Raw genomic sequence first — 20,357 nt, 5'->3', positions numbered from 1 at the left:
ATGAGCTGCAGCTCAGGCCAAAGCCTCAAACCAGATTCAGTCCTTTGATCTGAGTATTTTAAAGGGATGGTTTGTTTTTTTCCAATGTGGGGTTACATAAAGTACTCATAGTAGTAGATGTGTAATAGTGTAAACCGTAGATGTCAGCTGGTACGCCCCTAGTTTTGAGAAGCAGGTTGGAGTACTGATAATATTCTAAATATAGTGAACACTGATATTGATTTTTGAGGTGGCTATAGTACATTTTGCTGCTGCCCCCATCACCAGCAGTGCATTGCTTAGCTTTTGTTCTATCCCCGCCTGCCTCTCCAAACTGGAGGCGTGCCAGTTGCCATCTCCTGTAGGCAATACACTGACTATGGATAAAGACCTCATGTAACCCCACTTCAAAAAATCCAAACTGTCCTTTCAAGTAAAACATATGGCACTTTAGTTCCTGTTTCTATTTTGTTGATTGATAGAGGGTTGGGAGAAGCCATTGTTTGTGCCTCTTTAATTGAGGGTCTTCCTTTTCCTTCCTTCCAATATGAGAGGGACTCCTAAAGCGGATGGACTCCATTTGTGGCCCAATCATTTTCTCTTTAACACACTTCCACAGTGACCTTCAGCTCTGCACTGACCAAGCCAAGGTCAATGGTCAGAGTTCAAGCTAGGTACACATTAGCATGCAGGTGGAGGCTCCCACAGTGCATTATGTTTTTAGGGACATGTGACTGCTAATCTGAGTTGTGATAGGCCAAACGCACATGCTTAGGACATGACCTCAACGTCCATTGTGTGTGTGTTCCTCATAATCAGTGTGTGTTCTGTTCAGAGGATAATGGCTGACATCTTCTCCTGGAGAGTGCGTGACCTCAGGAGGGGTAATAATATTGATTAGGGGTTCAAAGTGCACAGGGAGCATGGTGTAATATGCATATGCATTGTGAATTTCATGTCAGTAGAATACACTTTTAAATTAGATTGTGTGTTTTATGCTCATAGTATATTCACTGTGCACGCACAGAGAAATCAGACATGGACAGACAGACATTTTATCCTGTCTTTGTTAGTAAGTACCTTCTAACATCGTGACCCCAGGGTTTTGTATTCCCTCTGCATGTCTCCAAAGAGCCCTAACAGTGTGGTAAGTGGCATCTATTGATTTACTCGTCTTTATTGCTATATCGCTAATGAGAGGTTCCAGAGTGAGTTGTAAATCATAACGCTCTAATGCAGCATAATTGCTAATAGATATATAAATACTTATTTCAGACCTCATAAACACATTAAAAAATTTGTTATAGAGCTTGTTTCAGTTGAAAGTGTGATTCTCATCTCTCTAGCCTCTCTTACCAGGATATATCTGGACGTACAGTAGATCCAACCTGCATCTGATGCCATCAGGTTCCAGCTGCCCTCTATCATATGTTCTGATCATTCTCTGGTGTTGGCAAAATTTTGGTCTTATATTTCTGAAACGTTTTCATCCCTCTGCATATGTGATAGCAGTGGCTGGCGGTATTATGTTTTCAAGTTATCCGTCTGTACATCTCTTTGTCCCCCTTTCATGAATGCAATATCTCCAGAATGCCTTGAGAGACTTTCCTCAAATTTGGCACAAACATCCACTTACACTCAAAGCTGAACTGATTAAATTTTGGTGGCCACAAGTCAAAGGTCAAGGTCACTGTAACCTTGCGTCTGTGACATTCTCATGAATGCCATATCGCAAGAGCAACTGGAAGGAATTTCCTCAAATTTGGCACAAACGTCCACTTAGATTCAAACATGAACTGATTAGAGTTTGGTGGTCAAAGGTCAATGGGCAAGGTCACTGTAACCTTGCGTCTGTGTCATTCGCATGAACACCATATCTCAAGAACAACTGGAGGGAATTTCCACACATTTGGCACAAACATTCACTTGGACTCAATGATTTTGGTGGTTAAAGGTCACTGTGACCTCATAAAAAATGTTTTTGGCCATAATTCAAGAACCCATACGAATTTATATGAACAAGAATTCATAATTATGACAAAATTTCACACAAAAGAGGATAAAATGGTGACGTTGTGACATTTTATATCCAAAAGGTCAAAGGCCATCTCCGCTGTGACATCATAATATTCTACAAAAACACTTTTCTGATTATTATTCACTGTCAGCATACTTCAGGAACAGAAGGGAAGACATTTGGTCAGATACTGATTTGGTGACACTAATCTTGGGTGTCAACCTTGAAACTGTGCTGCAGTGCAAAGATGTGTGAAGCACCCATTGTTTAGAATTCGTAGCTTCTTTGCAGCAACATCCATATTTGGTAAATGGTAAATGGACTTCTATAGTGCCTTTCTAGTCTTCTGACCACTCAAAGTGCTTTTACACCACTGAGTCTACACATTCACACACTGGTGGCCGAGCTACCATACAAGGTGCCACTTGTTGCTTGCTACTTGTACTTACTGCTACTCAGTAACTATTAACATGCTCTCACACACCGATGAAGCATAGTTGACTGTCATAGCTACATATGAGTCTGGACAGACATGCATAAACTGCAACTACAACTTGACTGGTCTGCAGAGGCATGCAACCACAAGGCAGTATTCTAGTTTCATTTTATTAGGCCTATTATTGTTTTTATAGTTTTATGGACGTCATTATTGTTCTTGTCGATTGTGTGCAGTGCATGTTTTTGCATCTGGAAAGCCACTACTAGTTTCTGAAATAATAATAGAACTGCAGCTGCAGTTTCCTCCATGCAGTGGTAACAGCTGACAATGATTTTGACATTGGCGTTTTGATACTGAAAATAGTTAATGTGTCTGTGTACCACATTGTTTTGTACCAAAATGCGTGGGTGGAGAGGACGGGCTGTGGTTTTGTTGGCATTAGCAACAGGGAGTGGATAAAAGCACATCAAATTACAAGAACAAAACACAGTGCTCACAGTATGTTTTTACAGCTAATCCAAAATGGAATTAGCGTTTCGCATTTGTACTTTGTGAGTACCACAAGTGATGATTGAGAAAATTACACAACATCAAATTAATGGACAGAACAAGGACAGTGTGGGGTTGGGCGGATTTGGCTAAGAGCACACTACATTTACTGAGTCATCAGTTTCATATTCTGCCCTGAATACCAGATGTTTACCATGTGGTGCTGCAAGAAACCACAGATTAGCATGATGTTGACTCATTGTTGTCTGCCTGGATGATCTCATTAGTTTTTTATCGAAAACATTTTTTTTGTCTCAGTCAGCACAGAGAACCCAGTGTGCTTTGCACTGAGTAGTAAACAGTTTTCAATAGAAAATTAAGCAATGGCATGAGCCACAAACTGCTCTTCCATAGAAAGATTGTATCATTACTCCCTGGAAAAGAACAAGACTTGACACAGTGTTGTGCTAATGAAATATGGCCATAGTGATCTGTGCATACTAGGAGACCTTCTGTGCATGCCTCACTGCAGTACTTGATGTGCACATGTGAGCTCTTGTTGAACTGTATGTCTCCCTCTAACAGCTCAAACCTCTGACCTACTTTGGGGCTGCTTTCTAAGAAAATAGAACAGTGTGCCACGGAACTGTGCAGCTTAAAATGTGGGCTTGTTTGTCCAGGGGCAACTACTTTTTTAAAGAATTCTGACATGTAGCATGTGCACATGTTTTTGCAACGTGATCAAAGTCAAGACAGGGACAGAAACCTTATCTGCACCCCCACCTCCCAGCCTAGCCCATATGTGCTCTGTCTATACTGTAGAGCATGCAGGCAGTCATACACGGTCTGTGGTTTCTACTATATCTGACTGTGTGTACTCTTAAAACACAGCTTTCTACCAACACTCGCATTACTCCGGATAAGTATCCTTGATGTCTGCATGCATGTTTGTTATCTCTGAGAACTTTGGGAACTTTTAAGTTGAAGCTTTATGTGTTTGAGGGTTTAAAGACTGTGACAATTCTTGCATCATAAAGGAAAATGTTTTTATAGCCTGCTGGTTGTGACATTAACTCAAGAACTGCACAGCAAACATTTTTATAGAGTGAATACATCTATGCAGTACAGTGTAACTGCACAAAAGATATCTCAAAGCTGCTGGGTCTGTGCATTAGTCTCCGAGGAAAAGTCAGCATTTCCTGCGAGGGCTACAGCTGTACATTCCTCAGCCACGTGATGTCGGAGCATGAGTCAAGGTATGCAATCGAGCATTCAACAGCAAATATAAATATATAGGAGACTTGTTCAAACTCATATGTGAGTTGAGCGTGAGCCAGGGAAAAATAATCACATTTCACTTCATGAGACTTCAGTGTTTTATTAGAGGACATTTTAAAAATATGCACACTATACAGTTGTTTCTGAGAGCCTTTTACAACAAAGGTATAAGATATTATGTCTTAAAAAAAGAGACGTCATTCCTTTGTGTGATGTTTTAACAGCACCATCTGCTTCTGGAGTTTATATACAGTATTTAAAATACATTTTTTCTGCCTTTACAGTCATAAAATGTCAAGTCAGAAGGTTAAAAGATCATTATTCTGTGGGGTTGTGACCTTTAAACTGTTAGATACATGAAATTTCATCACTGTTTTCCTTGAAACCAAGTCAGGTATTCCTCTTTCAAGCACTGAATACCTTCAAACATGTGTTAAAAGACTTCATTTCCCTTCACCCAGGATAAAAAACATTAACATTTTTTTTTAAAGTGGAGCACCTTATGTAGACTTTTATGAGGCTCCCACCAGCAGGGACATTTGGTCTAGGGGTTTGATCCCCCCACGGTCATGGAAAATGTTCAGAAGCGCCGCCTCAATAGAGAAGAGGTGCTCGTCCTCTACCTCAGGACAATACAGCCTCATGAACTCTGCCAGGCGGACCAGGTATTCAATATTGTGACCCGTGTTCCCTCTACAGACGGCAATCTGGGCGGCGATCTCTTTGTCCGAGGCCGGGCCGAGATAGGCGGGGTTATCGGAAGTGGCTATGTAGACAAGGGCCAACATGGCACCCTGACCCTTCTCCTTAGGGATGAACTCCACCATCTCTGTTGTGTAACCCCCCAACACAGCCTCCCTCATGTTGAGGTACTGAAGGGATTCCTCGATCTGGGAGTCGCTCACTTCATAGGCCACTCCCCACGTGCAAGCCTGCGGGGAAAACAAGAGGAGGAGGAATGGTAATGGTGGAACAAACACAGTGTGTGATGACCTGATTTGACACCTAGGAGGAGTTTGATCCTGAGTTAGTGAACATTCACAGCTTGGAAAGTACCAAGGGACACAAACCCCTGATATTCACATATGCTCTAAATGTCATCATAACCATAAAGACAGTTAAAAAAAAAAGAAGCCATTATTAATACTACCAGTTCTATATTAAGCTGCACTGCAGTTGTGTGTGGTTTGGCAGTAAGTGGTGTTGCCACACCCAAGCAGAACATGGCTCACCGGGTGTATTCAACTAACATTAACGGCTTTACTTCGTTATATTTGACAGAAAACCCATGTGACGTCTGAGTTAAGGGTTAATCGTTGCTAAGGGGTTCCCCTAGCAGATTTGCTCCCTGTCAACGTTGACACCATGGCTACGCCCTTGCTTGAATTAAGTGTTTTAAGGTCCTTTGAGGAAAGGTTAAGGTCCACAGCATCACTGGGTGTCATATACAACCATATGAATACTGTATACACCATAAGGTAGGCTCTTTCTGTGGGTGTTGTTGAAAATTGCACAAACTTGTTCCTACGAAGTGTTGCTCAAGTTCACTAACAGTGACTGGGTTAAAATTACATTTCCCACTGCTGCTTTTTTCTGTCATAGAAGAGTAATGTTCGGAGTGTAGAGAGAAGATTCACTACTACACGCTGCATAGAGGATCAAAATAGACTGGGAGCTTCCCGATGAAGGGCACTTACCTCCTGATCCTCCACAAGTGTGGCCACTCTGCCAGGCTGTGGGAGCAAGGACACAGACAATGAGGACATGACTACACAGCACAACATAAACAGAGCAATTAATTGATAAATAATTACAACTATCAGAAAATATCTGAATTAATCAGAGAAGTACAGTGTAATAATAAATGAATGTGTCAGAGGACATCTCACCCTTTCCTTGTCTCCTCTATAAAAATCATCTCCATGCCAGAAGCGCCTCTTGTATCCTCTGATGAAGCCAACTTTGCTCCTCTTGTATGCAAAGTCAGGCTTCCACACCAAGGAGCCATATCCAAATATCCACAGGTGGTTTTTTTCTCTGATAATGTCCTGAGGTTTCATTGCGATCGCTAGGCTGTGTTTAAAAAACAAGGCAAGTGTGTTGGTGTGCCTGTCAAAAAGTGGCTGCTCTCAGATCCGTCCTTTGCTGTGTCTGTCCTGTTATACATTCCCAATGCGTCCCAGAGTCGCTAATATATACAGCTGAGAGCGAAAGTAATCGCCCAGAAATGCAGTCATACAGAAAGCGCCGAGTTTATGACCATGCCATCAAAAAAAAAAACACACCGTCCGTTTCTCCTCTGTATCCCACTGATGTACAACAACACGTGTGTTTGTTGTTCACGACGCGTCAGAGCGAGAGGGTGTCGACCAATGGGATCACAGGAGGGGCGGGCTCAGATGACAGATAAACCAATCAGGAGGAGTTAGAACACTGACATGAAGAAAAACAGCAGGATCCAGGTGACTTCTGTCAAAAAAAAAAAAATATGTATGAACGCATTGAATGTGGCTTCACTAAATTTCTCTTTCTTTCCTTCTTGATTTATTTCTGTCACAAAACTGTCCCTTCACACGCACAGGTCATATGACAGCAGAGCCATTACAGTCTACAGTCTATTTTTGGTTCATTAATAATTATAGTGGTCCCTTCAGTTTTGATTTTACTCAGTTAACTGGCTGTGTTTGCCCCTTTCAGTTTTGTTATGACTGTTTTGAAGTGTTTACTTTCACTGTTAGTGTTTTGTTTGTCCAATAAACTTTTTTAGACTATTATAATAGTGGGAAGAGTTAGCGAGATTAAATTAGCTCAGAATAAGAATTACAATACAAACACTTTGACTCACAGTCACGTAGACATGCCGGTCTCAATAGATATATGCACTAAAGCCTCTTTATGCTTGTTGTGTTGACAAATTTGACAAAGACTCAAGACATGTTCTGTATATTTCTATTTTATTTTTGGTTATTTTTGTGAATACACAATATCATTTCAGTTTTTTTCCAAAGACTATTGTTTTTTGTTTTTTTTTTATTTCAGTTAAATAAAAAAAAATACACCTAGTCTGGGTTTTTAAATTTAGTTTAGTTTAATTTAATTTAATCTAGTTTAGTTTAGTTTACTAGAATAACCTTGAATGACAGTAATTTGAATTTTTCTTTTTTTCATATAGGACTGTATTGTTCCTACCGTTTTCCTCCACCATTCTCCTTTCATTAAATGGGGAAACACCTCTCATACCCTTGAGTGTCAAACTGTCAGTAATAGTTCAGCAGGTAATCACATTACCTATAAATAACCGGGACTGTTATATCTGTGCTCTCTTAAGCTCATTACGTGTCTGTGTTCTGCACAGGTCTGTCTAGCACACTATTGCGCCAGGGGCACACGCTGATCCCTTATGACTAACTGCTTGATAACGTTTCCTGTAGCTGCCCCTCAGTTACTATAAATGATATTTGATGAGCTAAGTTGAAACAGAAACTCTTTTCTTTCCAGCTCCACACAAAGCTCACTGCCCCCAAGTGGTGCTGAAAGACACTGCTCCAATGTAGAGACTTGGAAGTGAAGCTTTTTGAAAGTTAGCTGCAGGAGTTCAGGTGAAGAAAATGCAACATTTTCAAAGTAAAAGTGTCATTTGCTGGTTTGTTGTGGTCCTCTGCCTCGTGGGGGCTTGTCAGCAGCTGTTTGCTGTGCTCAGTAGTGAAAGGGCATGTGCAGATTTTTATCAGTGACACAAGCGCAAAAACACGCTGAGTTTTGTTATGTTCCTCACACCCTACTCCCCCTCCCACTTTCAGCTCACAGCCAGAAGAGAGAGCTTATTATCAGAAATCATATCTAGCAGAGGTGGGGACTTGAACCACATGGCTTGTACTTGGGTCAGACTTGAGTCACAAATGTACTGACTTTGGAATTGCACTTGCAAAATAAAAAATACTTGCAGCTTGTCTTGGACTCTAACACCCAATACTTGATACCTTCCCCCCAAAGATTAAAATGTATGTTATTTAAAAAGTGTGGCGCCAGTCAATCCATTTATGTTCATTTTCTGAATAAAATAACAGTAACACTACTCATTTCTACACACTTAATTACCTGGGTCCACTTTGTCTGAACCAATCCGCCATCATCCATTCAAGTTGCAAGAGAGAACCATGAAGAACTAACAATACCAAAGATAATTTTGTTTGTGTACCAAAATTAAAAGTAACAGTAGTCAATGAAAAAACTAGTTTGAGTCACTGGATGTAGTCTGTGGCTAAAAGTCTACCACTGGGTGCTGATTTCAACCTGCATTGGCCTGCACTTGTATGGCGCCTTTCTAGTCTTCTGACCCCTCAAATGCGTTTTACACTACAAGTCACATTCACCCATTCACACACACTTTCATACAGAGGCTACCATACAAGGTGCCACCTGCTACTTAGTTTTTAACACATTCACACACCAGTGGAACAGCCATCGGGATCAATTTGGGGTTCAGTATCTTGCTCAAGGATGCTTCGACACGCAAACTGGAGGAGCACTCTCGAAGGACTCTTGTGTCCGATGTTGATCTGTTTTGTGATGTGGCCTCTGGGTACTCCGGCTTCCTCCCACAGCCCAAAGACATGCAGGTTAATTGGTGACTCTAAATTGCCCATAGGTGTGAATGTGAGCGTGAGTGGTTGCCTGTCTCTGTGTGTCAGCCCTGTGATAGTATGACGATCTGTCCAAGGTGTACCCTGCCTCTTGCCCAATGTCAGGACCCCTAACAGGATAAGCGGTTACAGATAAATGAATGAACTATCTTGCAAGAGCACCCTTGCTGCAGCCTGGCCTTAGTGCCGCCTAAGATGATTGTGGTTGGTTTACAGAAACATAAACAAACCAGAGCTTTTTTCTCCCATAGCAGAAAAATAATCAGTGATTCTGGACCTTTCTCTAGCGCTGACACAGATCTAGTTACGCAAGACAAGCATGGGGGTTGAAAATAACACATGTGGACGCAACAACTTCCAACAAACAACACATTTTAAAAAGCATTCATGATATTTGTACGTTTAATATATTATTACTCTGCTGTTATTGGCGTTACATGTGGTGAAGAGTGCATGATGAGTTCAGGGCTCAAAACTCAAGTTTAGGACTCAATTTGGGACTTGAGTGCAAAGACTTACATGTAACTTGGTCCCACCTCTGATATCTAGTCTCTAGTTCTTCATACAAATACAGTAGCAGTTCAGAGAAGCAGTTATGTGCTGTAGAAAGACCACAAGGATTCTTTATTTTCACATACAGGTGTTGTTTTAAATATATATCTTTTTGTTTGACTATTTCTTTACACTGCTGCCAATTACAACACTGTCCACTGAATGATTGCTAGCACATTGATTTCACATCACACTGACACAGACGTCATGGACATAGACACGGAATCATCAGAAATGCTACCAGGCCAAATATTACTGTATCTAATAGACAATGAAGCCACTTCCACACCAGCTGACACAAATAAAAGTTTCTAGATGATTCCAACATTTAAATTAGGAGCTCTATTGGGACCACGAGTACACTCGACCATTGCGGACCGACAAACAAACAGTGTACCAGATATGTGTTCATTGTTTCTTTTTATAACAAAAAATAATAAAACACCAACGACACTTTAAAAATAAATTCACCTTTTCTGGGCATCGACTTGAAAACATACTTCTAGTCTCGACATATAAATATACAGTATATACAAAATAATCTTATAAAACACAGAGAGACAAAGATCAGTGCTTCATATTCTTAAATTACTAATGAATTACTAATCTTTCAAAATAACATTATTGGTTCAGTCATTTGCTTCGAAGGCGTCCTTGGTACGATAGTCACTTCATGTATTTCTTTGTCTTCATTTAAGGGTGATCTTGCATAAGGTAAAACAAGGCCTTATCGTTAGTTTCCCTGCATGGCGCTATAGCATATTGCATCTTTTGATCTTTTATGTTCATTTTGCTGTGCAAAGGACTCAAGATAAGGCGGGGCACAATGCTATTAAACACATATATAAGGCTTTGTGATCTAGGCTGCATACATTCTTTATAAAAAAAAGGATTTACAAAACGGATAACCCTAAATATCCTTCAAAAATGAACCGTTTTCAGTAGTTTTTTGACCCTTTCTGATTGAGCACAATGCTGGTTTTTGTTTGCATAGCGCATTGCAGGCCACAAAAAAATAGAAAAGGCTGGCTCCCTCCACAGGCTTGTTGGCAGTACGTTGATTTGCTGATTGCTGATTACTGCAATAAGGTGGAGAGGAGCGCGTCGAGATAGTCCTCTTCTTCTAATCAACAGGCAGGCATAAACATGTTGGCCTGTCGCCCTTGGATGAACTTGGACGGAGCAGACGAGGGTTTGAATCGGAAACATCGAAGCTGCTTCCACAAGTCAGATTTGCTCATTATTTAAAGTCTTTTTTTTCAGTCTTTACATTCTCACATAGATTAGTAGCTTCTGTTTGATTGAATTCAAAGAGCACACCGGCTCCATCCAGTTATCAAGTTTTCAAGAGCAGCAGCTTGCATTTAAATAAATCCCAGTCTCTCCACACTTGTAAACAAGTCCACAAGAAATCCAATGTTGACAGTGAATAATGTCCTCCACTTATTATACCTGAAAGAGAAGAGAAGAACAGCTCAATGACTACTACAGCAACATCTGAAATAACTGACAAGAAAATAATATTTCTGGTGTGTGGGATATATTGGCAGAAATTAATCGGGATCGCCATGCTGCATTGGCATGTTTCAACAGTAGTCTAGAACAGACAAACCACACACTGCTTCTAGATAAAGTTATTTGTGTTTTCACGTTTTTGCGTCTGCCACTGTTGTTAATAGCTCCGCCGCGATGACGAACAGCATAGGAAAAACACTGATTTTTATTGTGAAACTGCTTTATTCAGTGTTTTTACCAGTTTAAATCACCGGATCTGTTCGTTTTGGAGAGACAGAGACCTCTGCAGAAAATTTGGCTGCTGGTAAAAACCTCCTGAACATCTAGATCTTAAGTTATAAGAGGAAAAAGGTGAGCACATGTTAGCAGGTGCTATTTTAGCGGCCCATCTGTGACAAGCCAAACAGTGTCAGAGAAACAGTGATGTTGTGACACATTTAGTGTTTTTATTGGTTTTAACAACACAAGGTCATTGGTTGTTGACGTTCTTGGATGCCCTGTCAACTTAAGCCTGTTATGTGCATTGTCTGTTTTTAAAATACACTTCAGTTTTCACAGGAAATGTACAGTTTGCATACAGTCTCTTTCAAAATAAAGGCAAGAAATCAATACAATATTGTGAATTGACGTTTTTGTCCTTCAACAACAAACGCACGTGAGTAGGTTTAGAAAAAAAGTTCAGGGTTTGGATTTAGAGTCTCACAGGAAGCGAACGTCGAACTCCTGGGTGAAAGTCGATGGTTGTTGGACCCATCCACCACCCCTTCTGCCTGCCCTATTTGGACTTCGGCAACCTTAACTTTCGTTGATGCTGCGTTTCCTATGAGGCTGCCAGTGCCGTTATAAAATTATGGTGCCTAGTGGCGTATCATGCCAACATAACAGCAGGAGTCACTTACCAAGCAATGGTTTTTGATGATTTCGGAGTGAAAATAGGTTGGGTTTTAATTATAGAGCCTGTTCATTTTGAAGAGGAAGAGACCTTTGTGGATAGCTCTTGGTAAAATCTCTGAATGCTGAAGGTATTGCACTTGGCACATGGGAGAAGTTTCAGCTGGTTGCAATCCTCACCCTACATGCCACTAAATCCCACACACTGCTCCTTTAACGATAAAGATTCTGCTCTAAAGAAACAATAACATAGACTCATGATATAAAAAAGAAAAAGAGCCATACCTCAGTTGCAATGATGCATTCGTTTCTCTCCTCTGCTATTACAAAGACAGACTGGTACATTGAATCTCTGGAAGAACATATTGTTGATATTCTACACTCTGGCCTTTCACTGTGGAGGAACGATACGTCATGTTAGTTACTGAGCACAAAAACAACACGTCTCACATTAACTGATCCTCCACAACTTCAATACAAGTGCTGGTTCATGTCCTTCATGTGCTCTTACCTGTACATTCTACTCAAATGCTTTTTTTCTTCTATCGTCTTTTCACAGTTTTCATCTTTGTCCAAAAGGGACAGTTCGTCCTTGTACCCCGTGGAGGTTTTATAGTCCAGGTGGTAGTGGTTGATGTGTTTGTGATTCGACTTTTCCCTGGGACAGTCTACCTCCAGATCCACCTTTTTATTGGTGTTCTTGAGCTCTAGGGTGGAGATGAGGTTCTCTTTCTGAAAGTCCACCTTGGAGAGGTTGTTCATGGTCTCTGAGTCCTGCTCCCGGCTCCTCTGCCTCTTGACATGACATATCACCACCACCACCATGCAGAAAAGCACCAGAACAGCCACCAGGCCTACTCCCAAGCAGATGGCTGCCAAGCTCAACTTGTCACCTTGGCTTTGGGCGTTGGGTAAAGGCACGTTGTTGGACTGGCACTGGGGGCCGCTGTAATGGGCGGGGCAGATGCAGGTAGGCTGGCCTTTGGCTCCAGTGGTGCAGGTCCCGCCGTTCAGGCAGGGTTGAGAGGCACAGCGGTCCATGGGGTTGTCGCAGTGGCGGCCCGTGTACCCCGGGGGGCAGGTGCAGGTGTAGCCGTTGATGCGGTCTATGCAGGTGGAGCCGTTTGCGCAGGGGTTCCTGGCACACTCGTTGATGTTGATCTCACAGCGCAGACCTGTGAAGCCTGAGCGACAGCTGCACAGTGGGAGGTTGTCGTGGGTCACACAGTGTCCACCTGGGCAAAGCAAAAACATTTTAGATGCCTGTGTGTGATGACGAGGAAGGACAGAATTAGTTTTAATGCAGAGAGAATGATGTTTTACCATTAGTGCATTGCAGTGAGGTACATTTATCCACTTTCTTCTCACAGTTAAGTCCAGTGTAGCCTGGTGGACACTCGCATATGTAAGTATGCCCATTATCCCTCTCTCTGCACTTCCCACCATGAAAGCAGGGTGTATCTGCGCAGGTCAGTATCTTCACAGTGAGTTCACAGTGTGTCCCTTCAAACCCCTTTGGGCACACACACCTATAGCCGTTCTCAGAGTCCTGCAGGGGGAAAAAAACATATAAAGTTTATCAAAAAGCTCCTTGTCAGATGTTTTCTTTATCATATCCTGTCCACGACCGCCCCAACGAACCCCATTATCCTTAGTTTGAATTCTATTTACAGTCCACACTCTGTGAACTGGGTCATCCACTGACTTGACAATCGATAGCATCCTCCTGGACTCGCAGATAGAGTGAGGCAAAAACAAAAACAGGAAAGCCTGTGTTGTGGGAAAGGAGAGAGAGAGACTTCCGCACTCACCAGGCAGTGGCCTCCATTGCGACAGGGCTGGCTGTCACACTCCCTGACCTCCAAGTCACAGTTAACCCCGGTGAAACCTGGCATGCAGGTGCAGGTGTAGCTACCCTGGCCTGTGTTCATGCACGTGGCCCCGTTTGCACAGGGTTTGTGGTGGGTGCAGTAATTCAGATCTGAAAAACAAATGAGTGGAAATGTTACAAACGGAGCCAAAAATCGACATCTGAAGCAGCTTTTTTTTCTTTTTTTTTTTTTTTTTTTTAAATATTTACAGTACAAAGAGGTAGTTACACACCTTGGTCACAAAAGATGCCTCCCCAGCCCTCCTTGCAGGTGCACTGCCACGGCTCTTTACAGGTACCATGTTTACAGGACGGATGGAGTTTACACACATCACAAAAGAGCCCCTGCCAGCCCTCCCTGCATCTGTTCACACACAAAACAGTGCGACGTGACCTTTGGCTCACACACACATTCACATTCTCAACTTCTCCTTTTGCACACTCAAGATGATTAAGAGACAAAGATGAATACATGCAATGTTGTATTTTTGTTGCATACGGGGAAGAAGTGTAGATTCTGGTGGGGGTGGATGCAGGAGACATGGTCCCTCAATTGTTGTGCAAGTGCATGTGCATTTGAAAGTAGCAGAGGGCTTTTACTTTGACAAAATTAAAGACATTTACAGCATAAACTGAGGTATAAAAGGCACAAATTGGTGCACTAGATTTACCAGAATGCAGGAAATTGAATGTTAGAGGATCAAAATGAGTTTAAATGAAACCTGAGCCATTGCAAGGCATTAATAAATTTTTTTATCTGCTCTTAATGATTAATTCTGCCTTGTTTTTTATTGTGTTTCAGCAGTTTATGGGTCCCTTGATGCCCATGAACATTTAGATAAATAATTATGAAGCATAAATTCATACTCACTTGCACTCTCCAGGTAATGTGCAGTTTCCATTTCTTTCGTTGCACCCTTCCAGGCAGATTGCTGAAAAGAAGCAAACAAAAAAAGCTCAAGATTTCTAATTTGCCATTTATAACAAGCTGTTAATAAGACTTTTATCACTTCAAATATTTTCCTTCCCAAAATAAAACCTGTTACCTGACCCTCTCAGCTGAGACCATAATTCCCTCCCTGTGCTCCTATATGTGACATTGATCCTGCATGCTTTTATGGTGTTAAACGGCTGGTTAGTGCAGCAGCAGATGCTTGTTCTCAAAAAAAAAAAAAAAAAAAAAAAGCAGGACAGCTGCCCCATTGTTATCTGTGTTATCTGCGGGCAGTTCGAGCCCCGTTTGCAGCTGCTGTCCTGCACCGCTTCAACAATAGAGCCCGCAATTTAGTGGCGCGTGGCGGGCGATAATGCCGCGATTAACCCCGGCGCGCGCTGCTGCTGCTGCTGCTGCTGCTGCCGGGGCGACCACCGCCCTGGATTAAAAAAAACCCGCACGCGCCCACAGAGAAAGCTGTCGTCAAATTTCACCTTAATAGCTGATCTGTCTGATTGTGTTTGGCTGCTTGGCATCCTAAAAACACACACCTGGGGTTATGTAACAGGTCATTTGGACGTCATTGTGCATGGTGACGTTTGCAGCATGTGTGATTTTGCAGCTTATTTAATATTTAAGAACAAATTGCACAAAAATAACCCTTTGTGTCTTTATACAAGTGGCTTTAATCTGCTCTAAATTATAGGCTATTTATTCTCTCAGTGTGCGCCCTGCCTTGTGACCTTTTATCACACACAAACAAAAGTGTCCATATGGTGTCTTTACTCTTGCTTACGTTCTTGGCAGTATTCTCCCTTCCATCCCGGTAGACAGGCTATTTGCCCGTCAGGCTTGCAGGTGTAGTGGCCAAAATGGTCGTCTCTCGGAGCGCATATTTTGGAACAAGTGTCCCCGTAGTAATGTTCATTGCAGATGAACCGGTATGAGTACCTTAGCTCCGTCTGCGTCTCCCTCTGCACAGCCGGGGACCACTCGGGCCCTATTCCCAACTTTTTATTGATGGTAAAAGAACTAATCAAGAAATCAGGGTTGGCGGTATCTGTGGGGAAAACATCAGACATATATGGATTAGTTTAAAGCACTTAAGTTGATAAATCTTGTGCAACAATACACAATCTGTACACTGAAATTTCCTCTTCCTCTCGCATGTGACCATTGGACCTAACAAAAAAGGTGTAAAATCCAGGAAAAGGCTGTCATGGGATTTTTTTTTTGGCAAGGCTTCATATTCTCACTCGAGCTTGTACACTTTCCCATGCAGGCCAAAAATAAAACAAGGGAAGTGCGATTGTGTTTGGAGAGATGTGATTGTGAGGAATTGTCGTGTGACTCATAAGGCATCCTAACAAACGCGGATCCATGACGTTGAGAATGCCAGATGCGCTTGCCAGCACGTTCAGTGAGGGTTATTGATGAAATGCGCGATGGGTAATAAGTCATGTGCACATGGCATGTCTCCCTCTAGTGGTGGACAGGGGAGGGTGCGCGTCTCCTTACCTCCAGGTAGGTCCGCTGTAGAATACCAGGCTTCGATAACTAATGAGAAAGCACCCTGTGGGGAGAAATTAGGAGACAAACGTCAATAAAACCTAAAAAAATATGTAAAAGGCACATTTATTTCGTTTCACTGATTATAGAAATGATTTTAAAATGAAAATAAATGAAAAGGAATGGACTCTATTCTTGCTTTTACGCACGATGTGGGCAACACAAGGATGCAGTAAACTACGTTACAGCTGATTTACAATGTTTATACATTTAAAATATATGTGATACCTTTAAAAGTGGAGCAGCAAGTCGTTTTGCAATAATTTAATGTAGATAATAAAATGATAAAACAGGCTTTTAATGACTTTTCTCGAAAAATGTTTGCTCAAATTTAATTGTGTCACGTATAGTTTTTCCTTATCTCGTTAATTCATTACTAAATCATGTGAAAATCAAATTTGAATTTACAGCATTTCAGTGTGTGGAGCCATTAGTGCGCGCAGCAGGACAGGTGCTCTTACCGGCCAGGTGAAGTTGAGCGGCAGACGCAGCCTGGCGTCCTGCTGGATGCTGAAGGAGTCGATGCCCAGAACAGGTGTGCTGGCTTTGCCAAATATACAGCCTCCAGGAGACACCACCGTCTGGAAGTTCTTCAAACAAACCCTGAAATAAGTCCTGCAGCCCGTCATGCTGCAACTGAGTCCGTTTGCCAGCAAACCTTTAGAATTCTGAAAGTGATGGAGATCTATCTCGAATACACCTGATCCCAGAACCTGGAAGGATACAGAAAGTGAGCGCGACAAAATAATGCATTTGTTTCTAAATTATTATGTCCTAATTTGCAAACATTTAAAAAAAGAAAGGCAGGCTACCTGAGTAAATAATGTAACAACTATTGCGAGGACAGAGGTGAACCAAACGGCCATCCTTTAGAGTTTGATGTGCGTATCCTTAAAAAATCAGTTTGTCCTCCAACAAAAACGCTCCTATTCCAAGTGATGGTGGCGAAAACGGAGAGATGACAAAGTGATTTAATAAAGAATAAATAATAATCCTTCTTCCAAAGCCTGTAGGACAAGATCCAGCTCCGCAAATCCGTATCCAGAAGAAGAAAGTGGGAAAAGACCGAGTTATCCAGTGCTAGAGGTTAGACAAATATCAGTAACGTCAATATCCACAAGTGAGTCTGTCTGCGGTCTTTATGTTGCCCATCCATCGTGCCGGTCAGATGTGGTTTGAGTTTGCTGTGCTGATGCGGGGCTTGTGTTGCCAACAGTGATGCGAGTATGTGGGGGAGCATCAGCGCATAGTGACTCCCAGTGAGGGGTGTTTGACGTCCCTCCCAGTTTATATACCGCAGTGTGGTGCCATTAGAGACACTGTCAGTCACTGAACGCCGCCCACTCTCCTCTCCACCTTCTTTTTTTCCCTCTGAATATCATTCACTATACTTATTAGGAGGAAACTGTCTTTGCATCACCTGGTACAGAAAATATAACTTTTCTGCCCTTTACATTTTGAATCCATCAAACCAAACACATTTTTAAATGAAGGGAAACATAATTTATTGTAAAGGTCGACAAGTTCAGTAAACTAACTGTTGGCTACCAGAGACACAGTAAACAATGGGAAAATAAACTTTTTTTTTTTTTTCTGTAAGGATCAGTGATTGTTTGTGCGTCTTTACGCGCCTGGACGCCCCGAGCGCCTTTTATGCTTGTGACCTCGCAGACTTCTCTCTTGTTGCTTGTGTTTATTTTAGATAGAGACCACGGAGCGGGAGATAACTCCACAGCTGTATGGTAATGGAGTCTTATTGCAAACACATTGTCTCACACTCATAAATCAGCTGAGGAACGCGCGTATACAAAAAATCTGGCGCGTAAATGACACAAGATGGGCCCCTACTGTACAGGTTTGAACATACATTTATTGTGATTATGTTTGTTGGGGAATGTTTACAGATCTGTCCCACGTGCTATAAACACACTGTGTTGTTGTAGTTTGTTTTAATATATTGTAATTGGAGGTATAATTTGGAAACTTATTTGGGGTCGGACCAGGGGCGTAATTATGGACAATGTGGGAGCCAGTGGGGCCTAGAGAATTGACTGAGGAGAGTGATTCAGATTGCTACCTCAGAAATACAACTGTAATCACTGAAGAACTCTTGTTGAATTAAAAGCGGTGCCATTTGGTATTTATGCCCTCAAAAAGGCAATCTCCGCCATGGTTTCCTTTGCTTTCTTTCTGTTTTTTTTAATATAAAATAGTCAGTGGCAATCTATAAAAAAAAATATATGATTATTTTATATAAAGTATAAAAATTACAAATAAACCATAAAAAAATACTCAATTAAATGAAGCATTTCTGCCGCAGCGGCCCAGGTTCGACTCCAGCCTGTGGCCCTTTGCTGCATGTCATTACCCCTCTCTCTCTCTCTTTCTCTCTCCCCCCTTCACGCTTAACTGTCCTATCTACTGTATAAAGGCAAAAATGCCCCAAAGAATATCTTAAAAAAAAAAAAATAAATAAATAAATCATTTCTTTCTGTAGTATTTTTTTCATATACAGATGTGCAAAAACGATTGCTGGGTAATATGTACCACAAAACTTCAATTAAAAGCCTGGTCTCTTTTACAAGCCTGGTGTGGCACCCCATTTTGACAAATAAATGCTTGTCGCAATTAGACACCTGGGGTCTCATTTCAAAAACATTGTGTAGGGTCCAAAAAAAAAAAAAAAAAAAGCATGCGCCAAAAAATATTCAACAATTTTGACAGGCTTCCATCTCACCATCTTCGTCGCCAGTGCCCCATCTCCAAAATGTTCATAAGCGTGGGTCAAAGTTTCTCCCATCAAGTCTTCTTCTATAGATCACAACTTTTGCGTGGGGAATAGTGTACGTCACTTTCAGGTCTCGTTTTGTGTGTACGTAATGTTTATATATGAGACCCCTGGTGTGGGGGCCAAGCAATTCATTTTCACAGAAGTTCTTCAGATGTATAAAAGTGGGTTGTTGGCTACCTCAAATTACGTGACCTCGTAAGTTATTCATATTCCTTTAGTTCATAATGGTCCTCAGATCAAAAGAATCAAAGGGATTTTTCATAAAAATTAATCAAAGTTGTGAGTATTGTTTTAACGGGATAAAGTTGTGCTGTGTCCGTATTTTGTGTCGGTATTATGTCTGCAATTTTTAAACAAGTAATATTCATACTGGTTTAAATAAACAATTTGATTGTACTTCCCGATCTTTGCTGAGCAAGAGTCTTGCGAGAAAGGAATTAAAGGCCTGTCTCACATATAGGCTTGTTGATTTCAGTGACTGATGCAAATAATAGCCTCGGCTACTAATTGAACTTTTATTCTATGTTGATGTTGTCCAGTGTAAAGTGTCTATGTGATCATGCGACGAGATGATACACTAGTATAGACACAAAATCTGACATTAGCGTGCACTGGGGCCTGTCACAACTGCCTGGGCTGGCACATACACACACACACACACACACACACATACATGGACACACGCATGCTGTGTTACACACAAGGAGAGGAAGAGAAACTATACTTTACTATGTTTATTATGCTTTATAAAAATACCATAACAAGTGCAAGCACCCAGCTGTTCTGGCTCTTTATTTAGCATCTTAACTAATAATACCCTCAACTGAAAGCAAATTTGTATAAATTAAAGTCAACAGTGTATCCTGCGTGTAGCGTAACAATGTTTGTTGAACTAACATCCATAAGAGCCAGCTGAATTCTTCTCCTTTCACGTGCACAAATACTTGTTCCAGGCGGGAAAAGAAAAATGAACTCAAAACAGTATATAGAGGCTGCTAAACAAACAAATCCAAAATGCCGTACACATTTTTATCACATGTAAACTCACGCTGGGCACAGGCATTGTTACCTTTATCACCCCTGCAACAGGCCAACTTGTCTAGGAGGATTTACAGTGAGGGAACAGGATTTAAGAACTGTTCCCTGGCCGTGAAGGTGTCTGGCTGAGCAGCTCTCCTGCCGAGATGACTTCATCTCTAAGCCGCCCCGCCCCCTTTGACTTATAGGTTTGAGGTTCCACGTTAGAGCGGAGACAATGGACTATTGAGTGCGGAGCAGTGTGAGTAAGAGGCCCGGACACCTCACGGCTCTGCTGAATTGAAGCATTTGGCGTTCCCACCATTGACTGAATCACACAGATCCTGTGGAGCACCAATGTGAGGTGGTTTAA

At 41.7% G+C, this 20,357-nt stretch overlaps 2 protein-coding genes across 2 annotated transcripts; both read right to left on the bottom strand.

Annotated features, from left to right (window-relative positions):
* Window positions 1-4,286: 4,286 nt before the first annotated feature.
* On the bottom strand, window positions 4,287-6,516 carry LOC125901038 (glutathione-specific gamma-glutamylcyclotransferase 1-like). The gene is made up of 3 exons (XM_049596386.1): window positions 6,092-6,516; window positions 5,900-5,935; window positions 4,287-5,134 (listed from the first exon to the last, which is right to left on the bottom strand). Exons 1-3 carry the CDS (start codon window positions 6,260-6,262, stop codon window positions 4,715-4,717), a joined length of 627 nt encoding a protein of 208 aa, XP_049452343.1. The 5' UTR covers window positions 6,263-6,516; the 3' UTR covers window positions 4,287-4,714.
* Window positions 6,517-9,250: 2,734 nt separating this feature from the next.
* On the bottom strand, window positions 9,251-17,424 carry LOC125901037 (delta-like protein 4). The gene is made up of 11 exons (XM_049596385.1): window positions 16,989-17,424; window positions 16,638-16,889; window positions 16,126-16,180; window positions 15,404-15,667; window positions 14,545-14,605; window positions 13,907-14,037; window positions 13,615-13,784; window positions 13,127-13,352; window positions 12,315-13,038; window positions 12,089-12,197; window positions 9,251-10,849 (listed from the first exon to the last, which is right to left on the bottom strand). The coding sequence occupies exons 1-11, from the start codon at window positions 17,040-17,042 to the stop codon at window positions 10,844-10,846; spliced, it is 2,052 nt and encodes a 683-aa protein (XP_049452342.1). The 5' UTR covers window positions 17,043-17,424; the 3' UTR covers window positions 9,251-10,843.
* Between the last annotated feature and the right edge of the window lie 2,933 nt (window positions 17,425-20,357).

Source organism: Epinephelus fuscoguttatus, linkage group LG14 (assembly GCF_011397635.1).
Source record: "Epinephelus fuscoguttatus linkage group LG14, E.fuscoguttatus.final_Chr_v1".
Lineage (NCBI taxonomy): Eukaryota > Metazoa > Chordata > Actinopteri > Perciformes > Serranidae > Epinephelus > Epinephelus fuscoguttatus.
The sequence above is the reverse complement of the archived record's forward strand: the minus strand, read 5'-3'. Positions and strand labels throughout refer to the sequence as shown.